General features: G+C 33.3%; 2 protein-coding genes across 5 annotated transcripts; both read left to right on the plus strand.

The window, feature by feature from the left end:
• Positions 1-2,783: 2,783 nt before the first annotated feature.
• LOC111410602 (B3 domain-containing protein At5g42700-like) lies at positions 2,784-15,941 on the plus strand. Of its 4 annotated transcripts, none has more exons than XM_023041028.1 (9): positions 2,784-2,880; positions 2,970-3,081; positions 3,159-3,248; positions 4,562-4,593; positions 4,659-4,821; positions 5,043-5,249; positions 5,337-5,427; positions 5,540-5,725; positions 5,809-6,297. In XM_023041028.1, the coding sequence occupies exons 2-8, from the start codon at positions 3,004-3,006 to the stop codon at positions 5,722-5,724; spliced, it is 846 nt and encodes a 281-aa protein (XP_022896796.1). In that variant the 5' UTR covers positions 2,784-2,880; positions 2,970-3,003; the 3' UTR covers position 5,725; positions 5,809-6,297. The 4 variants fall into 4 exon arrangements, 3 of the variants coding, with proteins under 3 accessions (XP_022896796.1, XP_022896798.1, XP_022896797.1); XR_002705718.1 differs by lacking the exon at positions 2,784-2,880 and adding an exon at positions 6,779-7,942 and having other exon boundaries at positions 2,903-3,081; positions 5,809-6,626; XM_023041030.1 differs by lacking the exon at positions 2,784-2,880 and having other exon boundaries at positions 2,900-3,081; positions 4,659-4,755.
• Positions 15,942-16,162: 221 nt separating this feature from the next.
• Positions 16,163-17,593, plus strand: LOC111410603. The gene is made up of 2 exons (XM_023041031.1): positions 16,163-16,272; positions 16,425-17,593. Exon 2 carries the CDS (start codon positions 17,182-17,184, stop codon positions 17,587-17,589), a length of 408 nt encoding a protein of 135 aa, XP_022896799.1. The 5' UTR covers positions 16,163-16,272; positions 16,425-17,181; the 3' UTR covers positions 17,590-17,593.
• The last annotated feature ends 6,264 nt before the right edge of the window (positions 17,594-23,857 follow it).

Below are 23,857 nucleotides of genomic sequence, written 5' to 3' on the forward strand. Positions count from 1 at the left end.
TAATACTTGACATGTACCTTATGAAATTAAGTCCGTATTTAGTTACGAAAGTTGATTAAAATCTAAGCTAAAGTATTAACTTTATTCCCAATTTTCTTGAAATCATTACTTTTCAACCTTACATTACATGATCTTTTATTAAAAAATCTACTAAAATCTAGTTTTAATTCAAATCACCGTTTTGCCCACATTCTCTTTCATTTTTTTTCCTCGATCTTATTTTCAACCACACAATCTTTCATAAAATAATATTACACGTAAATCGAAATTTTTCATTCTTTTTCAACCACACATTTTTCAAAAAACACTATTTCAAACATTAAAATTTAAAAAAAAAAAATTGGGGGCCAAATGGGATTTAAAAAAATCTACTAAATTCTAATTTTATTCAAATCAAATGGAGGCTATATATTATGGGAAAAATTCATATTTCAGGTCTATTCTTTACAGCATTTCAAAAATCAGGTAAGAAGTTTGAAAATTCAAAATTCAGGTTTGTATTTAATTAATTAAAAATATTTATTAAATAAATATATTAAAGTGACAATTAAATAATTAATGGTCACAAATTTATTTACTGGTAACATATTATCAAATTAATTGATCACAAATTCATTTACTGGTCACATATAAAACATTTTATAGGTTACAAATAATTTCAGGTCATGGATCAAAAAGGATTATCAAATTTCAAGGTCACAAACCAAATCGTTGAGGTCACAAATTGTCAAATTTTAAGGTCACATGCCAAATCGTTGGTCACATATACCAAATACTCCATTGTTGAACCCAATCCACCACCAATGATTCGTCACAGAGCAACCAAATGGTCACCACCACCACCAACAATGTCGTCACCACTAGATCCAACACATTGCCAACAAAAATACCACAACTACCACTATTAGATCCATACACACAGAACTCACACAAATAAGCACAAATACACCACAGATCGGCCACCTGCGCCAACGATCATCGTCATCGCCATAGCCACAACAATAATCCTAAAACCACCAAAAACATAAAATCACTGTAGCCTTGATCTGTGCCATCACCATGCCGCTACAGCCATCGCGCACAGCATAGCGTCGAGATCTTCGTACCCCCCACAAAATCGCACACCTCCACTACCACCGCAATCACAAAACTAGGACACCATCATAGTGCGCTGCTCCACCTTCCTTGATGGCTCCACTGCAAGGCGCCTGTGGGTAGGGAGAGGGATAAAGATGGAATGAAGAGAGGAATGTATAAGGGAGAGAGATGTAGGGTTTGCTATATGGGAGTTGAAATCGACTTCTATTGTGTTTGGATTTAATATTTAAATATATAATAATTAAATTGAAACCTGAGATTTGCATAAACAACTTTGGAACCTGACTCTTGCACTGGGATCTCCAAATACCTGGGATTCTATAATTTCCTCATATATTATCCTTTCAGTCCAGCACTTGTTAGAAAATGGCTACAAATTTACTTACCAATTGATAAAGTGACAAGATTTGATTAGTTCGAAATTTCATCAACCAAAAAAAAGAAAAACACCCCTACATTTTTTTGATACCTCATAAATCTGTAAAACATTATATAAATGATGATGTATAACAAGCATTTTTCATGTTTCCCTTGTCATGATTTTTAGTGCTTGTTTGGAAGTTTATAAGTTGCTAAAAAATTGTGGTCAAAATCAACAATTAAGCCCCTATTTGTGCTCCATTAAAATGAGATTTGGGGGAAAAAATATTTATGAGAATAGTGATTTTTTGGAAAATGTTTGAATAAAAAAAATGCTTTGAGTTTATGTGTAACATTATTTTATAAGCGAATAGGTGGTTGAAAATGGATCTTGAAAAATATATTTTTGAAAAAAAGGAGCCCAAACATGGACTAAAAATTTAACTAGATATGTACATGGGACCCACAACTATTATTCATTTTTCACATCTCTTCAAAGTATGTAAATTTAAAAAAATAATTGTTGTACATTACCATTTATAGATTTTCTTTAACAGATTGATGAGGTAGCAAAAAGAGAGTAGAGAACTTATTATTATTATTTGATTGTCGAGGTTCTTAATCAAATCTCGTCGTATCGTCTGTTGATAATTAAAGTTGTAAATTATGATATCCCTATAGCACAACCGTTAAATTAATCCCCCATTCGTCTACCACTAAAGCAAAACTTTTTTTCTCAAACTCATTTTCAACCGCACACTTACATAAAATATGTTATAGGTAAATTCAAAATTTTTTTTGATATTTTATCGACACATTTTTCTAAAAATTACTATTCAAAAATTAATTATCACAAAATTACTATTTTGAAAATAATGGAATTAACTAAGGCTATCTCCAACGCTGTACCAAAATTTGAACAATTTTGCACCAAGTCTTTCACCAAACCAAAATTTATCTCCAACCCTTACACCAAATGAACAGTGTTTAACCATTTTTTCCCTTTTTTATTCTTAATAATTATTTATTTGAAATATTATTTGTTTAATTATTTTATAAATATTATGTTGTTTAAATGTAAAAAAAAATAATAATAATTTATTGTATTAAAATATATATAGCACACATGACACAAATATCTTTAATCAATTTATTTGGAGAAGGAAAAGTTAGGATAAAAATGACATTATACATTTTGCACCATTTATTTCGAAAAGGAAAAACAAGGGTAAAAATGATATTATTCGCTTTGCTCTATTGTGTAAAATTGTGCAAAGTTTAATGTCACTTTAGATGAAATTTGAACCAAAATTTGGTACATTTTGATGAGATGGTGCATGCATTGCAGATCCTATAAGAGCTTAGGATCCTAAACTGCTGGCTGTATTGCAACAAAGTACAGCAACGCTATATTTCCGCAGAGTGGGTCCTCATTTGCTGTTTCCTTAATTCCATTTCGTTGTCTGTTTCGGCTGTTTCTTTCTACACTCATTTTCATAAATGTATACCAGGTTGTAAAAATAGCCAAGCAGGACAGGATTCGCCATGGAAACCAAGAAACTGAGAGAAAAATTACACGAGATTAAGACCCAAAACTTTACTGATTCTCATTCTTCATCCAAGGTCTTTTTTAATTTAATTTTTTTCAAAATTTCTGCCTGTGATTTTCGTTCTTGTAATTGCAATTTTTTATTTGATAGGAAAAGAAGAATAAGAAGACAATGCAAATGGGAACCGAGAAAAAGATAGTTACAAAGAAAACCAAAACTCGCAAATCTAAGCATAATGAAGTGAGTTGTTGTATTTTTTTTATTTATGTGTGTGTGTTATTTGTGGTTCTTGAATAATGAACAGCATGATGGTTTATTATTTTTGCTGGGCTCAGAGAAGGAAAATTGGAGCAATTTTAAATGTGGGTTCTCTTGGTTTTCCTATAACATATATGTAATTTGTTCTGCTTTGCGTCTTTTGGGTGACCGAAATCTATTTTCGGTCGAACTTTTGAAACCCTAATTTTTAGACGAACTAAGAATTACAACAGATTCCGCTAATCGGTGAATGAGGTTGTACCAAATGTGGTTTCGTGATTTCCGATTTTCTTATTTTAATCTCTGATGGTTTTGTTTTTATTACCAGTTTTTCCTCGTGAGCTGAGACCCAGTGTTCAGATAGATGGCTTAAACTAATGAGCTCGGATATTAATGGACTCTTAGAAGAGTTATCTGTCGGAACAATACTCTTACCTATCTATTAACAAGAAGTAGATCCTTTTTGGGGTTTGTGAAAATCTTTGCTCCAAATGGTAGCTCATGACTGTGATATAATTGAAGACATTTGATCAGACAAAATCTTGTTTGATATTTTCAACATTATAATTTATGGGGACTTTTTGTTGGGTAAATGTCAAAAAAGTGGGGAATGTAGAGGCCAAAGCTTAGCTATAAAGTGGTAAGAGTGAAGTCAGGTCAATGGAAATAGATCCGAGCCTCCTTTGGGAGGAGCATGAAATCCTTTTATCTCGTTTTAAAAAATGAAAAGAAGTCAGGGAATGTAACGAGTAAATCATTCGAAATGAGATAATATCACACACGAAATTCATGTGAGTTATTCTCACAAGTATATTAACATTAAAGTAGAATTATAGAATTTTACTTTCTCATCATTTTCTAGAAGACGACCGATAGCAGTATATCGTTTTATATGTTTCTTGAAATTCATGTATTAAGTCTCGGGATGGTTATCTTTCTTTAGAGAAGTAGCTCAATTCCGTATATGTTGATTATTGTTTTTATATAGATCCGATGTGGATTTTACCCCAATATTCAGCCTTGAGATTCCATCTTAAAAGTTCAATAAGAGGATTAGCCCACACTAATATATATGATAATTGTTTCATATTTAAGTGAGGTGAGATTTTATCTTTATAATTATGTTGCCTGTGTCATGTATTAGTTGGATATTCAACTCGATGGCTCATATAAATGATCCATTGTTTATCTTAATTTTCTCTCATTAGCCTATGCAATGTGTGAGGAGACTTAATGCTTTACGTGGTTTAGAATATATTCAATGAATTGATGCAATTACCTGTGCTCTTGACTAGGTGTCTTCCGATAATTCGAAGAAATCAGAAAGGTTAGCAATTTATTTGAATGACTTTACAATTTGGATTTTTTTTCTGATTTCCTGATCTACCCCAGCATTGTACGAAAGAGGGCAAGGTATAGTGACATGTATGATGATATTGAAGCCCGATTCTCGGTTATGGAGCGAGCAGATAAATTGCTGGCTAGTATAGTGAGTAAAACCCCTAACTTTATCAAGTGTATGCTCCCGTCAAATGTTTCTCACGGATTTTGGCTGGTAAGCCTGAAATTTTGCACTCTTTTTAAGAATACAAGCAAGTTAGGCTAAGCTTAAAAGCTACTTTTCTCAGAAGTAAGTTAAGAGAGAAGAATTCAAAATTATATTTGACAAATAAAAGCTTAAAAAACAGTCATACTTCTTAAGCTTAGCTAGACATGCTCTACCCCACATATTGGTGAACAAGATGGAGATCTTTGCGCTAATGCTTTTAATGACAGCATCTGCCTAGGAAATTCTGCGACCTGCACTTGCCGAAACATGATTCCACTACTGTTTTGGTGGATGAATGGGGAAATGAATACAAAACATCTTACTTACTGGAAAGGAATGGTTTGAGTGCTGGATGGAAGGGTTTTTCTGTATCTCACAGGTTACTGAAGGGAGATATATTGATTTTTCTTTTGGTCGAACCTTTCAAATTGAAGGTTATTTTTTCATCATTTGTATGTACATATATGCTTGTACGTAGATCGAAGATTACTTTTCCATTCTAAAGCATTATGTTTTTGTAGGTGCACATAGTGAGAGTTAATAGTTCAGACGTCATGGATGCAGCACTTTGCCTCATGAATTTGTATGCTCATGGGAGAGGCATAGATCCGGGTTCGTTTTCCTTCCCGTTTTCTTCGTCTTTCTCGATTCATGAAATATTATCCAAAATCTGCTATGCTGTCGATCTCGTATGTATTCTTTGACATTTTACATTTGAGTGAAGATCTTGTGAAGAAAGACAATAAGAAGCGTAAAAAAGCAACTTTTGTAGACCCTTTCGTGCTTGTAATATCTACGCCGCCAGAGAGTGTTCATAGCCAAGGCAAAAACACACCAAAATCTGTCGTTCAGCCTGTAACAAATCAATCTGAAAGTAGTAGCAATGGTTTTCGCTCTGAAATTCTTTAAGGTACATGGTTGGTTAGAATATATTGAATTATGAATTGAGGACCCCTTGAAATTTATAATTGATCCAGGAAATGGAATTTGTAGGCATTGACAGCATGAAAGACCCTAAACTCTTCAACTCTGGTTCATCATATCTACATGGCCAAACCGGCCAAACTCGCGAAGGGGTCACCTGTAGGTAGAGGATTCCAAGGAACATGGGTTTTTTGGCATTAGCTCAGATCGATCTGAGCATGTTGACTATCAGTGTTCTGTTCATGAGACTTGATCCCGATAGGTACGTGAAAGCGCGAATGTACCGACATTGAACGTCAAAGGTAAAACTTACCCAGTAACAACAATGTAGTAGCTGTAAAATACTTTTGTAGGAACTTGCTTGTATCAACTTATGAGTAAAAAATGAATTAAAATATTCAAACATTAAAAAAAGAAAAGAAAAGAAAAGAAATTGGTATGGGCTTGTTTTTAATTGTTGTAAGAAAAATGCGAAATCAAATCGCTTTGTAAAGGATAGAAGTATATTTGAGAACATTGGATTGGATCAAGAGATGTTAAATCGCTTTAATTCTAGAACTTGGGGTTCCAGCATCATTTTAAAGCTAGATATGACCAAGGCTTATGATCGGCTTGATTGGAATTTTCTTAAAGAAATCCTTCATTCTTTCGGCCTTGGTGAGAATTTCATTCAGCTTATTGATTATTGTGGGACCACCCCAAAGTTTTCTGTTATGATGAATGGGCCGTATAAGAGTTTCTTCAAATCTTCTCGTGGAGTTAGACAAGGAGACCCTTTGACCCCGTATCTTTTTATTTTAGCAGAGGAGTTGTTGACCAGAATGTTGAAGAATGCATTTGAAAATGGAAAGCTTGGATACATGATTCAACCTGTTGGTGAAACAAAAGTAAGCCATCTAGCTTAAGCAGAGGATATAATAATTTTTCTAAGAGGAAACTCTAGGTCAATCAAAAACTTATTGAAGATACTAGACAAATATCAAACTCTTTTTGGACAAAAAATCAACAAGCAAAAATCTGCCATGTTTTCTCTTTCCAGATGCCATATGGAAGGAAACAAAATTTGCTATGACTAACGGGTTTTGCCATGAGTTCCTTTCCATGTTCGTATTTGGGTACTCCTATTTCCCCTGGCCGAGTAAGCTATCGTGATTTCGAGCCTCTGATTACAAAGATTAGGAAAAAGATGGACGGTTGGAAAGGAGCACTATTATCTGCAGAAAGAAAACTCATTCTTGTTCGACATGTGCTGTCAAGCATGCCCATCCATCTTATGATGGTGATAGCAGTCCTTAAAAAGGTAATTCATCAGCCGAACGTGCTGTTGTCTAATTTCTTATGTGGTCAAGGAGAGTTTGGCCCAAAGAAACATTGGGTTGCTTGGAAAAAAATAGCAAGGCCTACTGGAGAAGGGGGGATCGGTGTGTGAGATTTCTCAGGGGTACAACAAGCTCTTCATGTTAAGTTGGCTTGTAATTATTGTTTTGGGACTTGTGGGCTAAATTTATGAGAAATAAGTATGCCACTCAAACTATCTGGGAGACATCCAGAAAAACTAGCTCAAAACAATGGAGTATTATTTCCAAATGTTAATCGGTTATCAAAGAGCATTCCTGTTGGTGGATTAAAAAGGGCGACAAGAGTTTTTGGTTTGATAAATGGTCCAAATCTGTTTCATTATCTGAGCTTCATCCTAACTTCAGCAATTCACATTTAAGAGTGAATGATTTATTAATAGAGACTGGTTGGAAAGAACAGGAGCTCATTAATTTGGTGGGCGAAACACAAGCAATGGAGCTCATGTCTAAAATCTCAAAACTCAAACCTGGGGAAGACTCAATTATATGGTGCCCAGACTCAAAAGGCAGTTTTCCATACAAAAGTGCATGGGATGTGATACGTGATAAGGGGGGTATGCAGAACTTCTTTGATTGGGTATGGCATCCACTTATTCCAAAGAAAGTATCCTTTATGATATGGAAAGGGCTGGACAAGGCTTTGAGTGTGGATTTACGTATTAAAGAGGTTGGTATAAACTTAGCATCAAAATGCAACTGTTGTGAATCACCCTCTCAAGAATCGGAAGAACACATCCTGAGTACGGGGGATTTTGTAGATAGTTTATGGAGGAAATTTGATTCTGGGCTTACAACATCAGGTGGGTCTCTCATGGAGAATCAGATTGGAAAACTGGTGTAGACGAGCTAAAAAGACATCCCAATCCGGTACCTTAATGGGAATTTTTCCTCGTCTTAATCTGGATTCTGTGGAAAAGGCGATGTCGTGCAAGATTCGGAGGCATTTTAGATTCGCAAAATGCATGCTGGACAAATATAGAACTGGGCACAGGAGTTTGCTTGTCGTATGGCCGAGGACAAGAAGCTGAAAATTGGTGATAAACAAATTATGAGCAATTAATCCTTCCCTTTCCAATACCCTGCTCAAATAAAAACACCAAAACTGGTGGTCTGGAGAAAGCCAAGGCAAGGATGGGTGAAACTTAATGTCGATGGGGGGGCTTCACAAGGAAATCCTGGACCAGCTGGTGGAGGATTAGAGACGAACTTGGTATTTTGCAGTTGGGTTTTTCAAATCATTATGGTGAAGGAACCATATGTTTGCAAAGTTGCGTGCTCTCCTTGATGGGGTGCGATTTTGCGTGGAGCTCGGGTATACACAAGTACAATTAGAATCTGATTCTCAGGGACCGGTGCAATGGATCAATCAGGGGTGATGCTCTCTTTGAGGTTTTTGGGATGAACTTGAGCTTTTGCTGCAACAGATCTCTCTTTCTTTTGAACACGTCTATCGTGAAGCAAATTCTATAGCAGATCATCTGGCAAAATTAGGGACTAGCAGTGTGGAGCTAAAGATTATGGAAGCGAAAGATTTACCTTAGAAAGCTTGAGGTGTATATCGCCTAGACTTAGTTTCTTTTCCCTTCATACGTTTAAAATTTTTTTATTGAGAGTACTAAAGATTTTTGTTAAAATAATAATAATAATAAAAAAAAATAAAAAAAAATAGCTAGTGCATTTTCACTTATTTAAAAAAAAAAAATTGATTCACAAACAATGGTGCGACAACATGAATGGGCTAAAATACCCAATAGGAAATACGGTTGAGGACCATTAACTACAAGCCGAATGCGAATTTAGCGCAAAGGGAGTTCCTCAGACTATCTGGTCAATGTCTGGGGTTCATTACTTTAGCTACTTTTGTCTACGTGCCATTTGGGCAATTTCAAAACTTCATGGACCAATTTGATATTAAACAAAAAGTTGGTTTGCCAATGCGATCTCTGCCCTTTTTCAAACTGTCGTAGATGGTGACGAATAGAATTTTAATTTCTTTTTAGGGTGATTAGCACAAAAGGTCCTACATTTCAATGTTATTGGGCAAAACGTTCATACCATTTTTTTTTTGACATTTTTGCCCTTATTTCAATGTTTCATTGTAGAAAACGTCATTTGCTACATTTTTTAATGTAAAATGACCAAATTACCCTCTCATTTAAATAAAAGAAAAAAAGAATAAATTATAATTTTACTCTTGAATGTTTTAAAAAATGCAAGTGAGTTTAAATAATTATTAAAATGCTTAATAGCATAAAACGTCTTTACGTTTGGCCTATAGTATGCAAAACGTTCCTACGTTTCAAATTGGTGGAAATGACGTTTTTCACAATGAAACGTGAAAACATGAATGAAAACGCAAAAAAAAAAATTTGAAATGTAGGGACGTTTTTCATAAGAAGTGTCAAACATAGGGAATTTTTTTGCTATTAGGCCTTATTAAATATTAAAAATAACAAAAAAAATTCTCTCTCTTTTCTTCTTCTCCAAATGAGACTATCACGTTAGAAGTGAAAAAACTCCGACCAAACATCATCCAAATCGCCGAACTTTCATACCGTTGAACCATCTGTTGATATTTTAAAACCATGAAGAGATGCACCCTAATGAGTATAGTCGATTGGTGTGTTGGAAATGACATGAGTCTCTCCTAAGCAGATAATGCCACCAGTATTTGCATTCACGAGTTGGGTATTTTGACTTGCAATTCAGAACAAATCTATTAGCATGAAGGTTTTAAGGTTGGACGTTAGATGGTATCTGTAGAGGGAAGTAAGGGCTTTTCAGTGGTATGGTGGTCCAGCAGTTTGGGTGGTGGTTTGCTGGAGTTTTTTGGCTTCTAAGGTGGTTGACCCATTTGGAGAAGAAGAGAAGACAAAGAGAGAGAGAGAGGTTTTTTTTTTTTTTTTTTTTGGGTTATTTTTAATATATTAATAAGGCTTGATAGCAAAAAGAATCCCTACGTTTGACACTTCTAGCTGAAAACGTCTATGCGTTTCAATTTATTTATTTATTTATTATTATTATTATTTTATTTTTTTTTGCATTTTCATCCCTATTTTCACGATTCATTGCGGAAAACGTCATTTTCACTAAGGGTCCGTTTGATTGGAAAGATAGAATTAAATTGCCTAAAAAACGAATTTCAAGGAATTGAATTACCTAGAATTATTTCCCTGAGAATTTTAAATTATTGTGTTTGATTGGTATAATTTTCCACGTGGAAAATGTTGAAATAAAAGTATTTTTTAGTGTTCGTTTGGTTTTGTTTTATATGAAAATTGTCAATTAAAGAGATAGATTTTACTGATATTGAGGATTAAATTTGTTTCCATTGCCAACAAAAAAAATTCAAAAAAGTCATCTATCTTTTGGTGCTCGTTTGACTTTATTTTACATGAAAATTGTCATTTAAAGGGAAATATTTTTTTACAATAATTCTTAGAATTTGCTTTTATTGCCAACAAAAAAAAAAAAAAAAAAGTGCTACAGTACGTAGGAATCCCACCATATATGGTGGGAATTGGTTTTCCTTAAAAATCAAGAAAATTCCAAGCTTCAAGACAACCTATAATTCGAATTCCAAGGAAAAAAAAAAATTGTATCAAACATCTAAAATTGGAAAATTCAATTCCAATTCCATCTTTCAATTCCATTTCCACCGTATCAAACACACCCTAATTTGAAACGTAGAGACGTTTTGTGCTATTAAGCCTTTTAATAATTATTTGGACTCACTTGTATTTTTTAAAACATTTAAGAGTAAGATTGTAATTTATTTATATATTTTTTTTAAATGGGAGGATATTTTGATCATTTTACATTAAAAAATGGTGAAACGACGTTTTCTGTAATAAATCATTGAAATAAGGGCGAAAATGTCAAAAAATGAAAGGTGGGAATGTTTTTACAATAATATTGAAATGAGCCTTTTGTGCTAATTACTTTTTTCTTTTTATTTTTTAATTTAGTTCAATATGTGCTATGTGTATGGGACCGGAATTCATTAAATTAAAAGATGCCAATTATTGATTGACCAGTGTCCCTCACGATCTTTTTTCCTTTCTAATATAAGTCAAAGGGGCTACATTAAGTCCCGTTTGGTAACAATTTTTTAATCAAAAAATTTATTTTTTGACTATTATTTCACTATTTGAGCCATCATTTTTTATTTCGTCACTCACAGGTAAGACCTACATTTATCTCTAGCGATCAAAAAATCAATTATCATAATTATTACTGAACATATCCTTAACTTTATTGAGATTGTGTTCAACTCCAACAAATTTAGCAAGTCATGGAGTTTGGAGAGTCTCTTACAAATGTGAATTGTTCGTATTAAAATAATTAAAATAAAAAATTGTGGTAGTCTTGTTTGAGAGAGAGAGAACGACAAGATTGAATTTTGGAGGAATACAAACCATTTCTTTTCCCCTCTTCATTTCTATTCTTCTCTTTAGAAAGGCATAAAACAAATCATAATAACGTTAATTCAGTACAGATCAGTGCCCAATTGATTAGCTATGAACTTGATATAGGCCTTTTTTTTTTTTTTTTTTTTTTTTATGGTGTTTGAGAAGTTAAAAGGAGATTTTGAGATGTAAAAGTTTCTTTTGGATTCGTTTAATTAATTTTATGAAAGTGTTTTTTCTAGTTAACATTTTTTTTTTTAAAGAAGATGTTGGTCTGTTGTAGAATTCTTTAAATACACTTCGGACCAGGAAGTTCTTATAGAAATTAGTTTCCAAATAAAAATTAAGGTGAACTTTTCAAAAAACTCTTTTATAAGAAATAAAAGTAAAAGTAAAAATTATGCTAAAGGGGCTCATTGTTACGTTAATTCAGTCTAACTTCAAAAATAGAATTGCAATTTTAAAATAAAAATAACTTCACTAAAAAGATAAAAATGAGACTGTCAAAGAGTATATATGACCTTTTACGTGACAAACTCTCAAATGGGAAATTTAGTTGAACTTAGGTTACGTTTGGCATACCATATAGAGATTCTCACATTCATAGATTTTTGTTTCTGTTTGAGTCCTATCATCTAAAAGTTCATTTTTTCTTCAGGCTTATAAAATAATTTTAAACATAAAGTCAAAAAAAATTATTTTGTTGTGCTTTGGTATTTAGTTTTTATAAATATGACAGCAATAAGTGCTAACTACGGAAGGTTGATGATAAGAATTCGATAAAAAAAGTTGGTGATTAAAAGTGCTTTAACGAGTAAAGATCAGTGATTTTGAGTGCAATGTAATATGGTGTATGGATTTCATTCTCATATTACCTAGAACTGCAAAAGATCATGATTCCATTTTCGTGTTAGTCAATAGGTTCTCTAAGATGTCACACTTATTTCTGTGTTCCAAATCTTCTGATGCTTCCCATATTGCTAATTTGTTCTTCAAAGAAGTTAGTTTTCATGGGCTTCCGATCACTATTTATCTAATCGAGATGCTAAATTTGTTAGTTACTTTTGGAAGGCATCGTGAAAATTGTCTGGGACAACGCTTAATGTTCATTATCTGCTTTCCACCCCCAAACTGGTTGTCAAACTGAAGTTGTGAATCGTAATTTAGGTAATCTATTTCATTGCTTGATTAAGGATAAATCGGATAATTGGAATCTTGTGATATACTTCATTGACTTTGCCTATAATAATTATGTTAGTCGGTCTATCAATTATAGCCGCTTCAAGATCGTTCAATGTTTTCCTCACATCAACCTCTTAATTTTGTTCCTTTGCCTACCGATTTTTGTCCGGCTACCTCCGCTCAGGCTTTTTCTTATCATATTCGTAATTTGCACGATAAGATTAAACATGAAATTTCTTAAGTAATAAGCATTATAAACTATCGGCTGATTCTCACAATAGGCATAAAGAATTTAATATTGATTATATCATAGTAAGACTTGCACCTGAACAATTTCCTAAACATGCTGTCAAGAAACTTTGTGCTAGATCCCTTGGACCTTTCCCCATTATTAAACAACTTGGAACTAATGCTTATCTCCTTGAGTTATCATCGCATTTAAATATCAGTCATGTTTTCAATATAGCATATTTGTATCATTTTTCTAGTTTGTTAGAAGAATTGTCCGACTAGCGATGCTACATGAATTATTTAAGATGAGTTTCCATCAGTTGGATGACAAGTTTGGATCATACCTCGTCAGAGTCAAGTTCTTTTCAACTGCAGGGGAATGATACAACTTGAAAGTGATTTCCTTTATTAGTTGTGTTTTTATAAAGATGTCAATTGATTGTAACAAGATAGACTTGAATATTGAAATAAACTACAATCTCCCTCATTTTGTCCTTTCTCTTCTTGATTGGTCTTTTACTGCTTGCATTCGTCATCACTTTAACTCTTCTTTGATTGGCAACATTTATCCTTAATGATGATTTTCTTATGAAAAAAAAAAAATGAAAGAAAGAAAGAAAAACACTCAATGTTAACGCACTTCAAAACTAGAGACAAGTATATAGTGTAATTTTGTAATTTTTTTTCTATTGCTTATTCAAAAATACGATGGCAAATTAATATTTTTGTTATCTCTTAACAGCAATTTTGGATAGAAATAATCATTCGAGACAATATGTGCTAATCAATTGAAAGATAATAATAAAAATGCGATGAAAAAAGTTGAACATGGTATATAATGAGTAAATGTGCCGATCCTTTCATGCAATTTAACTATGGTGCATCTAGAACTATATGTGGTATGAATGTATGTAACCTATAATTGTCAATATAATTTTTCCCTATTACTTCTCTTTTTACTGAATTTACCTATATACCCATAAATCTGTTTCCTCCGATTTATTTAAAAAGAAATTCTACCTCAATTTTAAAAGTTCACAAAGGTGAGGGACTTCCCTGTAATTTTTCGTTTTCCGCAGTTACTAAACGGCTAAAGCACTGAATACGAAGTGTTTCTTCCCTCACACTGCCAGTGTCCTCAACAAATCCATCTTCTTCCACACTTGGGTTTGCTATGTATATATGCAGATCTTCGTATAACCTTTTTGTACATAGACATACATTCTCATTAAAATTGGGGGAAAAAAAGAGAAGAATTTTCAATGCATGCAAGTAGAGAGAAAATCATGAGCGAAAAGAGTCCGAATTTTAGTAAAATTTTAACAGAATTAAAGGAAGAAGAAGTGGAGTTCGAGCAGCGAGAACAAAAAGAAGAAGGAGAAATCACTGGTTCAGACGACGAAGAGTTTGACTACCCATCGGTATTTCGGTTTCGGCCGAACCGAATCGTTTCCTCCCCTGCGGTATCTCTTCGCCTATTGTCTCTCATTTATCGCATTCTACTGCACAGATTAAGATTATCATCTGATCTGAAGAGATTTAAGAAATAGATTAATTAAAGCCTGAAATTTTGCACTCTTTTTAAGAATACAAGCAAGTTAGGCTAAGCTTAAAAGCTACTTTTCTCAGAAGTAAGTTAAGAGAGAAGAATTCAAAATTATATTTGACAAATAAAAGCTTAAAAAACAGTCATACTTCTTAAGCTTAGCTAGACATGCTCTACCCCACATATTGGTGAACAAGATGGAGATCTTTGCGCTAATGCTTTTAATGACAGCATCTGCCTAGGAAATTCTGCGACCTGCACTTGCCGAAACATGATTCCACTATTGTTTTGGTGGATGAATGGGGAAATGAATACAAAACGTCTTACTTACTGGAAAGGAATGGTTTGAGTGCTGGATGGAAGGGTTTTTCTGTATCTCACAGGTTACTGAAGGGAGATATATTGATTTTTCTTTTGGTCGAACCTTTCAAATTGAAGGTTATTTTTTCATCATTTGTATGTACATATATGCTTGTACGTAGATCGAAGATTACTTTTCCATTCTAAAGCATTATGTTTTTGTAGGTGCACATAGTGAGAGTTAATAGTTCAGACGTCATGGATGCAGCACTTTGCCTCATGAATTTGTATGCTCATGGGAGAGGCATAGATCCGGGTTCGTTTTCCTTCCCGTTTTCTTCGTCTTTCTCGATTCATGAAATATTATCCAAAATCTGCTATGCTGTCGATCTCCTATGTATTCTTTGACATTTTACATTTGAGTGAAGATCTTGTGAAGAAAGACAATAAGAAGCGTAAAAAAGCAACTTTTGTAGACCCTTTCGTGCTTGTAATATCTACGCCGCCAGAGAGTGTTCATAGCCAAGGCAAAAACACACCAAAATCTGTCGTTGAGCCTGTAACAAATCAATCTGAAAGTAGTAGCAATGGTTTTCGCTCTGAAATTCTTTAAGGTACATGGTTGGTTAGAATATATTGAATTATGAATTGAGGACCCCTTGAAATTTATAATTGATCCAGGAAATGGAATTTGTAGGCATTGACAGCATGAAAGACCCTAAACTCTTCAACTCTGGTTCATCATATCTACATGGCCAAACCGGCCAAACTCGCGAAGGGGTCACCTGTAGGTAGAGGATTCCAAGGAACATGGGTTTTTTGGCATTAGCTCAGATCGATCTGAGCATGTTGACTATCAGTGTTCTGTTCATGAGACTTGATCCCGATAGGTACGTGAAAGCGCGAATGTACCGACATTGAACGTCAAAGGTAAAACTTACCCAGTAACAACAATGTAGTAGCTGTAAAATACTTTTGTAGGAACTTGCTTGTATCAACTTATGAGTAAAAAATGAATTAAAATATTCAAACATTAAAAAAAGAAAAGAAATTGGTATGGGCTTGTTTTTAATTGTTGTAAGAAAAATGCGAAATCAAATCGCTTTGTAAAGGATAGAAGTATATTTGAGAACATTGGATTGGATCAAGAGATGTTAAATCGCTTTAATTCTAGAACTTGGGGTTCCAGCATCATTTTAAAGCTAGATATGACCAAGGCTTATGATCGGCTTGATTGGAATTTTCTTAAAGAAATCCTTCATTCTTTCGGCCTTGGTGAGAATTTCATTCAGCTTATTGATTATTGTGGGACCACCCCAAAGTTTTCTGTTATGATGAATGGGCCGTATAAGAGTTTCTTCAAATCTTCTCGTGGAGTTAGACAAGGAGAGACCCTTTGACCCCGTATCTTTTTATTTTAGCAGAGGAGTTGTTGACCAGAATGTTGAAGAATGCATTTGAAAATGGAAAGCTTGGATACATGATTCAACCTGTTGGTGAAACAAAAGTAAGCCATCTAGCTTAAGCAGATGATATAATAATTTTTCTAAGAGGAAACTCTAGGTCAATCAAAAACTTATTGAAGATACTAGACAAATATCAAACTCTTTTTGGACAAAAAATCAACAAGCAAAAATCTGCCATGTTTTCTCTTTCCAGATGCCATATGGAAGGAAACAAAATTTGCTATGACTAACGGGTTTAGCCATGAGTTCCTTTCCATGTTCGTATTTGGGTGCTCCTATTTCCCCTGGCCGAGTAAGCTATCGTGATTTCGAGCCTCTGATTACAAATATTAGGAAAAAGATGGACGGTTGGAAAGGAGCACTATTATCTGCAGAAAGAAAACTCATTCTTGTTCGACATGTGCTGTCAAGCATGCCCATCCATCTTATGATGGTGATAGCAGTCCTTAAAAAGGTAATTCATCAGCCGAACGTGCTGTTGTCTAATTTCTTATGTGGTCAAGGAGAGTTTGGCCCAAAGAAACATTGGGTTGCTTGGAAAAAAATAGCAAGGCCTACTGGAGAAGGGGGGGATCGGTGTGTGAGATTTCTCAGAGGTACAACAAGCTCTTCATGTTAAGTTGGCTTGTAATTATTGTTTTGGGACTTCCTTGTGGGCTAAATTTATGAGAAATAAGTATGCCACTCAAACTATCTGGGAGACATCCAGAAAAACTAGCTCAAAACAATGGAGTATTATTTCCAAATGTTAATCGGTTATCAAAGAGCATTCCTGTTGGCGGATTAAAAAGGGCGACGAGAGTTTTTGGTTCGATAAATGGTCCAAATCAGTTTCATTATCTGAGCTTCATCCTAACTTCAGCAATTCACATTTAAGAGTGAATGATGTATTAATAGAGACTGGTTGGAAAGAACAGGAGCTCATTAATTTGGTGGGCTAAACACAAGCAATGGAGCTCATGTCTAAAATCTCAAAACTCAAACCTGGGGAAGACTCAATTTTATGGTGCCCAGACTCAAAAGGCAGTTTTCCATACAAAAGTGCATGGGATGTGATACGTGATAAGGGGGGTATGCAGAACTTCTTTGATTGGGTATGGCATCCACTTATTCCAAAGAAAGTATCCTTTATGATATGGAAAGGGCTGCACAAGGCTTTGAGTGTGGATTTACGTATTAAAGAGGTTGGTATAAACTTAGCATCAAAATGCAACTGTTGTGAATCACCCTCTCAAGAATCGGAAGAACACATCCTGAGTACGGGGGATTTTGTAGATAGTTTATGGAGGAAATTTGATTCTGGGCTTACAACATCAGGTGGGTCTCTCATGGAGAATCAGATTGGAAAACTGGTGTAGACGAGCTAAAAAGACATCCCAATCCGGTACCTTAATGGGAATTTTTCCTCGTCTTAATCTGGATTCTGTGGAAAAGGCGATGTCGTGCAAGATTCGGAGGCATTTTAGATTCGCAAAATGCATGCTGGACAAATATAGAACTGGGCACAGGAGTTTGCTTGTCGTATGGCCGAGGACAAGAAGCTGAAAATTGGTGATAAACAAATTATGAGCAATTAATCCTTCCCTTTCCAATACCCTGCTCAAATAAAAACACCAAAACTGGTGGTCTGGAGAAAGCCAAGGCAAGGATGGGTGAAACTTAATGTCGATGGGGGGGCTTCACAAGGAAATCCTGGACCAGCTGGTGGAGGATTAGAGACGAACTTGGTATTTTGCAGTTGGGTTTTTCAAATCATTATGGTGAAGGAACCATATGTTTGCAAAGTTGCGTGCTCTCCTTGATGGGGTGCGATTTTGCGTGGAGCTCGGGTATACACAAGTACAATTAGAATCTGATTCTCAGGGACCGGTGCAATGGATCAATCAGGGGCGATGCTCTCTTTGAGGTTTTTGGGATGAACTTAAGCTTTTGCTGCAACAGATTTCTCTTTCTTTTGAACACGTCTATCGTGAAGCAAATTCTATAGCAGATCATCTGGCAAAATTAGGGACTAGCAGTGTGGAGCTAAAGATTATGGAAGCGAAAGATTTACCTTAGAAAGCTTGAGGTGTATATCGCCTAGACTTAGTTTCTTTTCCCTTCATACGTTTAAAATTTTTTTATTGAGAGTACTAAAGATTTTTGTTAAAATAATAATAATAATAAAAAAAAATAAAAAAAAATAGCTAGTGCATTTTCACTTATTTAAAAAAAAAAAATTGATTCACAAACAATGGTGCGACAACATGAATGGGCTAAAATACCCAATAGGAAATACGGTTGAGGACCATTAACTACAAGCCGAATGCGAATTTAGCGCAAAGGGAGTTCCTCAGACTATCTGGTCAATGTCTGGGGTTCATTACTTTAGCTACTTTTGTCTACGTGCCATTTGGGCAATTTCAAAACTTCATGGACCAATTTGATATTAAACAAAAAGTTGGTTTGCCAATGCGATCTCTGCCCTTTTTCAAACTGTCGTAGATGGTGACGAATAGAATTTTAATTTCTTTTTAGGGTGATTAGCACAAAAGGTCCTACATTTCAATGTTATTGGGCAAAACGTTCATACCATTTTTTTTTTTTTGACATTTTTGCCTTTATTTCAATGTTTCATTGTAAAAAACGTCGTTTGCTCCATTTTTTAATGTAAAATGATCAAAATACCCTCTCATTTAAATAAAAGAAAAAAAAGAATAAATTATAATCTTACTCCTGAATGTTTTAAAAAATGCAAATGAGTTTAAATAATATTAAAATGCCTAATAGCATAAAACATCCTTACGTTTGGCCTATAGTATGCAAAATGTTCCTACGTTTCAAATTGGTGGAAATGACGTTTTTCACAATGAAACGTGAAAATATGAATGAAAACGCAAAAAAAAAATAAAAAAAAATTGAAATGTAGGGACTTTTTCACAAGAAGTGTCAAACGTAGGGAATTTTTTGGCTATTATGCCTTATTAAATATTAAAAATAACAAAAAAAATTCTCTCTCTTTTCTTCTCCTCCAAATGAGACTACCACGTTAGAAGTGAAAAAACTCCGACCAATTATCATCCAAATCGCCGAACCTCCATACCGTTAAACCATCTTTTGATATTTTAAAACCATGAAGAGATGCACCCTAATGAGTATAGTTGATTGGTGTGTTGGAAATGACATGGGTCTCTCCTGAGCAGATAATGCCACCAGTATATGCATTCACGAATTGGGTATTCTAACTTGCAATTCAGAACAAATCTATTAGCATGAAGGTTTCAAGGTTGGACGTTGGATGGTATGTGTAGAGGGAAGTAAGGGCTCTTCAGTGGTAGGTGGTCCAACAGTTTGGGTGATAGTTTGCTGGAGTTTTTTGGCTTCTAAGATGGTTGACCCATTTGGAGAAGAAGAGAAGAGAAGACAGAGAGAGAGAGAGGTTTTTTTTTTTGGGTTATTTTTAATATATTAATAAGGCTTGATAGTAAAAAGAATCCCTACGTTTGAAACTTCTAGCTGAAAACGTCTATGCATTTCAATTTATTTATTTATTTATTATTATTATTATTTTTTTTTTTTTGCATTTTCATCCCTATTTTCACGATTCATTGCGGAAAAAGTCATTTTCACTAAGGGTTCGTTTGATTGGAAAGATAGAATTGAATTGCCTAGAAAACGAATTTTAAGGAATTGAATTACCTAGAATTATTTCACTGAGAATTGTAAATTATTGTGTTTGATTGGTATAATTTTCTACGTGAAAAATGTTGAAATAAAAGTATTTTTTGGTGTTCATTTGATTTTATTTTATATGAAAATTGTCAATTAAAGAGATATATTTTACTGGTATTGGGGATTAAATTTGTTTTCATTGCCAACAAAAAAAATTCAAGAAAGTCATCTATCTTTTGGTGTTCGTTTGATTTTGTTTTATATGAAAATTGTCATTTAAAGGGAAATATTTTTTTACAATAATTCTTAAAATTTGTTTTCATTGCCAACCAAAAAAAAAAAAAAAAAGTGCTACAGTACGTAGGAATCCCACCATATATGGTGGGAATTGGTTTTCCTTAAAAATCAAGAAAATTCCAAACTTCAAGACAACCTATAATTCGAATTCAATGGAAAAAAAAAATTGTATCAAACACCTAAAGTTGGAAAATTCAATTCCAATTTCATCTTTCAATTCCATTTCCACCATATCAAACACACCCTAATTTGAAATGTAGAGACGTTTTGTACTATTAGGTCTTTTAATAATTATTTGGACTCACTTGCACTTTTTAAAACATTTAGGAGTAAGATTGTAATTTATTATTATTATTATTTTTAAATGGGAGGGTATTTTGATCATATTATATTAAAAAATAAAAATGGTGAAACGACGTTTTCTGTAATAAAACATTGAAATAAGGGCGAAAATATCAAAAAATGAAAGGTGGGAACGTTTTTACAATAATATTGAAATGAACCTTTTGTGCTAATTACTTTTTTCTTTTTATTTTTTAATTTAGTTCAATATGTGCTAGGGGTACGGGACCGGAATTCATTAAATTAAAAGATGCCAATTATTGATTGACCAGTGTCCCTCACGATCTTTTTTCCTTTCTAAAATAAGTCAAATGGGCTACATTAAGTCCCGTTTGGTAGTAATTTTTCAACCAAAAAATTTATTTTTTGATCGTTATTTCACTATTTGAGCCATTATTTTTGACTTCGTCACTCATAGGTAGGACCTACATTTATCTCTAACGATCAAAAAATCAATTATCATAATTACTACTGAACATGTCCTTAATTTTATTGTGATTGTGTTCAACTCTAACAAATTTAGCAAGTCATGGAGTTTGGAGAGTCTCATACAAATGTGAATTGTTCGTATTAAAATAATTAAAATAAAAAACTGTGGTAGTCTTGTTTGAGAGAGAGAGAACTACAAGATTGAGATACAAACCATTTCTTTTCCCCTCTTCATTTCTATTCTTCTCTTTAGAAAGGCATAAAACAATCATAATACCGATAATTCAGTACAGATCAGTGCCCAATTGATTAGCTATGAACTTGATATAGGCTTTCTTTTTTTTCTTTTTTTTTTTTAAGCTATGAACTTGATATAGGCTTTCTTTTTTTTCTTTTTTTTTTTTAAGCTATGAACTTGATATAGGCTTTCTTTTCTTTTTTTTTTTTTTTTTTTTTTTTTTATTTTTTTTTTGTTTTTTTTTTTTTTTTTTTTTTTTTTTTTTTTTTTTATGGTGTTTGAGAAGTTAAAAGGAGATTTTGAGATGTAAAAGTTTCTTTTGGGTTCGTTTAATTAATTTTATGAAAGTGTTTTTTCTAATTAACATTTATTTATTTATTATTTTTTAAGAAGATGTTGGTCTGATGTAGAATTCTTTAAATACACTTTGGACTAGGAAGTTCTTATAGAAATTAGTTTCCAAATAAAAATTAAGGTGATCTTTTCAAAAACTCTTTTATAAGAAATAAAAGTAAAAGTAAAAATTATGCTAAATGAGCTCATTGTTACGTTAATTCAGTCTAACTTCAAAAATAGAATTACAATTTTAAAATAAAAATAACTTCACTAAAAAGATAAAAATGAGACTGTCAAAGAGTATATATGACCTTTTACGTGACAAACTCTCAAATGGGAAATTTAGTTGAACTTAGGTTACGTTTGGCATACCATATACAGATTCTCATATTCGTAGATTTTTGTTTCTGTTTGAGTCCTATCATCTAAAAGTTCATTTTTTTAAGGCTTATTTTTAGTCACATTATTTCAATAAAATAATTTTAAACATAAGTCAAAAAAAATTATTTTGTTGTAATTTGGTATTTAGTTTTTATAAATATGACGGCAATATGTGCTAACTACGGATGGTTGATGATAAGAATTCGATAAAAAAAGTTGGTGATTAAAAGTGCTTTAATGAGTAAAGATCAGTGATTTTGAGTGCAATGTAATATGGTGTATGGATTTCATTCTCATATTACCTAGAACTGCAAAAGATCATGATTCCATTTTCGTGTTAGTCAATAGGTTCTCTAAGATGTCACACTTATTTCTGTGTTCCAAATCTTCTGATGCTTCCCATATTGCTAATTTGTTCTTCAAAAAAGTTAGTTTTCATGGGCTTCCGATCACTATTTATCTAATCGAGATGCTAAATTTGTTAGTTACTTTTGGAAGGCATCGTGAAAATTGTCTGGGACGACGCTTAAGTGTTCATTATCTGCTTTCCACCCCCAAACTGGTTGTCAAACTGAAGTTGTGAATCGTAATTTAGGTAATCTATTTCATTGCTTGATTAAGGATAAATCGGATAATTGGAATCTTGTGATATACTTCATTGATTTTGCCTATAATAATTATGTTAGTCGGTCTATCAATTATAGCCGCTTCAAGATCGTTCAATGTTTTCCTCACATCAACCTCTTAATTTTGTTCCTTTGCCTACCGATTTTTGTCCGGCTACCTCCGCTCAAGCTTTTTCTTATCATATTTGTAATTTGCACGATAAGATTAAACATGAAATTTCTTAAGTAATAAGCATTATAAACTATCGGCTGATTCTCACAATAGGCATAAAGAATTTAATATTGATTATATCATAGTAAGACTTGCACCTGAACAATTTCCTAAACATGCTGTCAAGAAACTTTGTGCTAGATCCCTTGGACCTTTCCCCATTATTAAACAACTTGGAACTAATGCTTATCTCCTTGAGTTATCATCGCATTTAAATATCAGTCATGTTTTCAATATAGCATATTTGTATCATTTTTCTAGTTTGTTAGAAGAATTGTCCGACTAGCGATGCTACATGAATTATTTAAGATGAGTTTCCATCAGTTGGATGACAAGTTTGGATCATACCTCGTCAGAGTCAAGTTCTTTTCAACTGCAGGGGAATGATACAACTTGAAAGTGATTTCCTTTATTAGTTGTGTTTTTATAAAGATGTCAATTGATTGTAACAAGATAGACTTGAATATTGAAATAAACTACAATCTCCCTCATTTTGTCCTTTCTCTTCTTGATTGGTCTTTTACTGCTTGCATTCGTCATCACTTTAACTCTTCTTTGATTGGCAACATTTATCCTTAATGATGATTTTCTTATGAAAAAAAAAAAAAATGAAAGAAAGAAAGAAAGAAAAACACTCAATGCTAACGCACTTCAAAACTAGAGACAAGTATATAGTGTAATTTTGTAATTTTTTTTCTATTGCTTATTCAAAAATACGATGGCAAATTAATCTTTTTGTTATCTCTTAACAGAAGCTTTGGATAGAAATAATCATTCGAGACAATATGTGCTAATCAGTTGAAAGAGAATAATAAAAATGTGATGAAAAAAGTTGAACATGAGTATATAATGAGTAAATGTGCCGATCCTTTCATGCAATTTAACTATGGTGCATCTAGAACTATATGTGGTATGAATGTATGTAACCTATAATTGTCAATATAATTTTTCCCTATTACTTCTCTTTTTACTGAATTTACCTATATACCCATAAATCTGTTTCCTCCGATTTATTTAAAAAGAAATTCTACCTCAATTTTAAAAGTTCACAAAGGTGAGGGACTTCCCTGTAATTTTTCGTTTTCCGCAGTTACTAAACGGCTAAAGCACTGAAT

Source organism: Olea europaea, chromosome 15 (assembly GCF_002742605.1).
Source record: "Olea europaea var. sylvestris chromosome 15, O_europaea_v1, whole genome shotgun sequence".
Classification (NCBI taxonomy): domain Eukaryota; kingdom Viridiplantae; phylum Streptophyta; class Magnoliopsida; order Lamiales; family Oleaceae; genus Olea; species Olea europaea.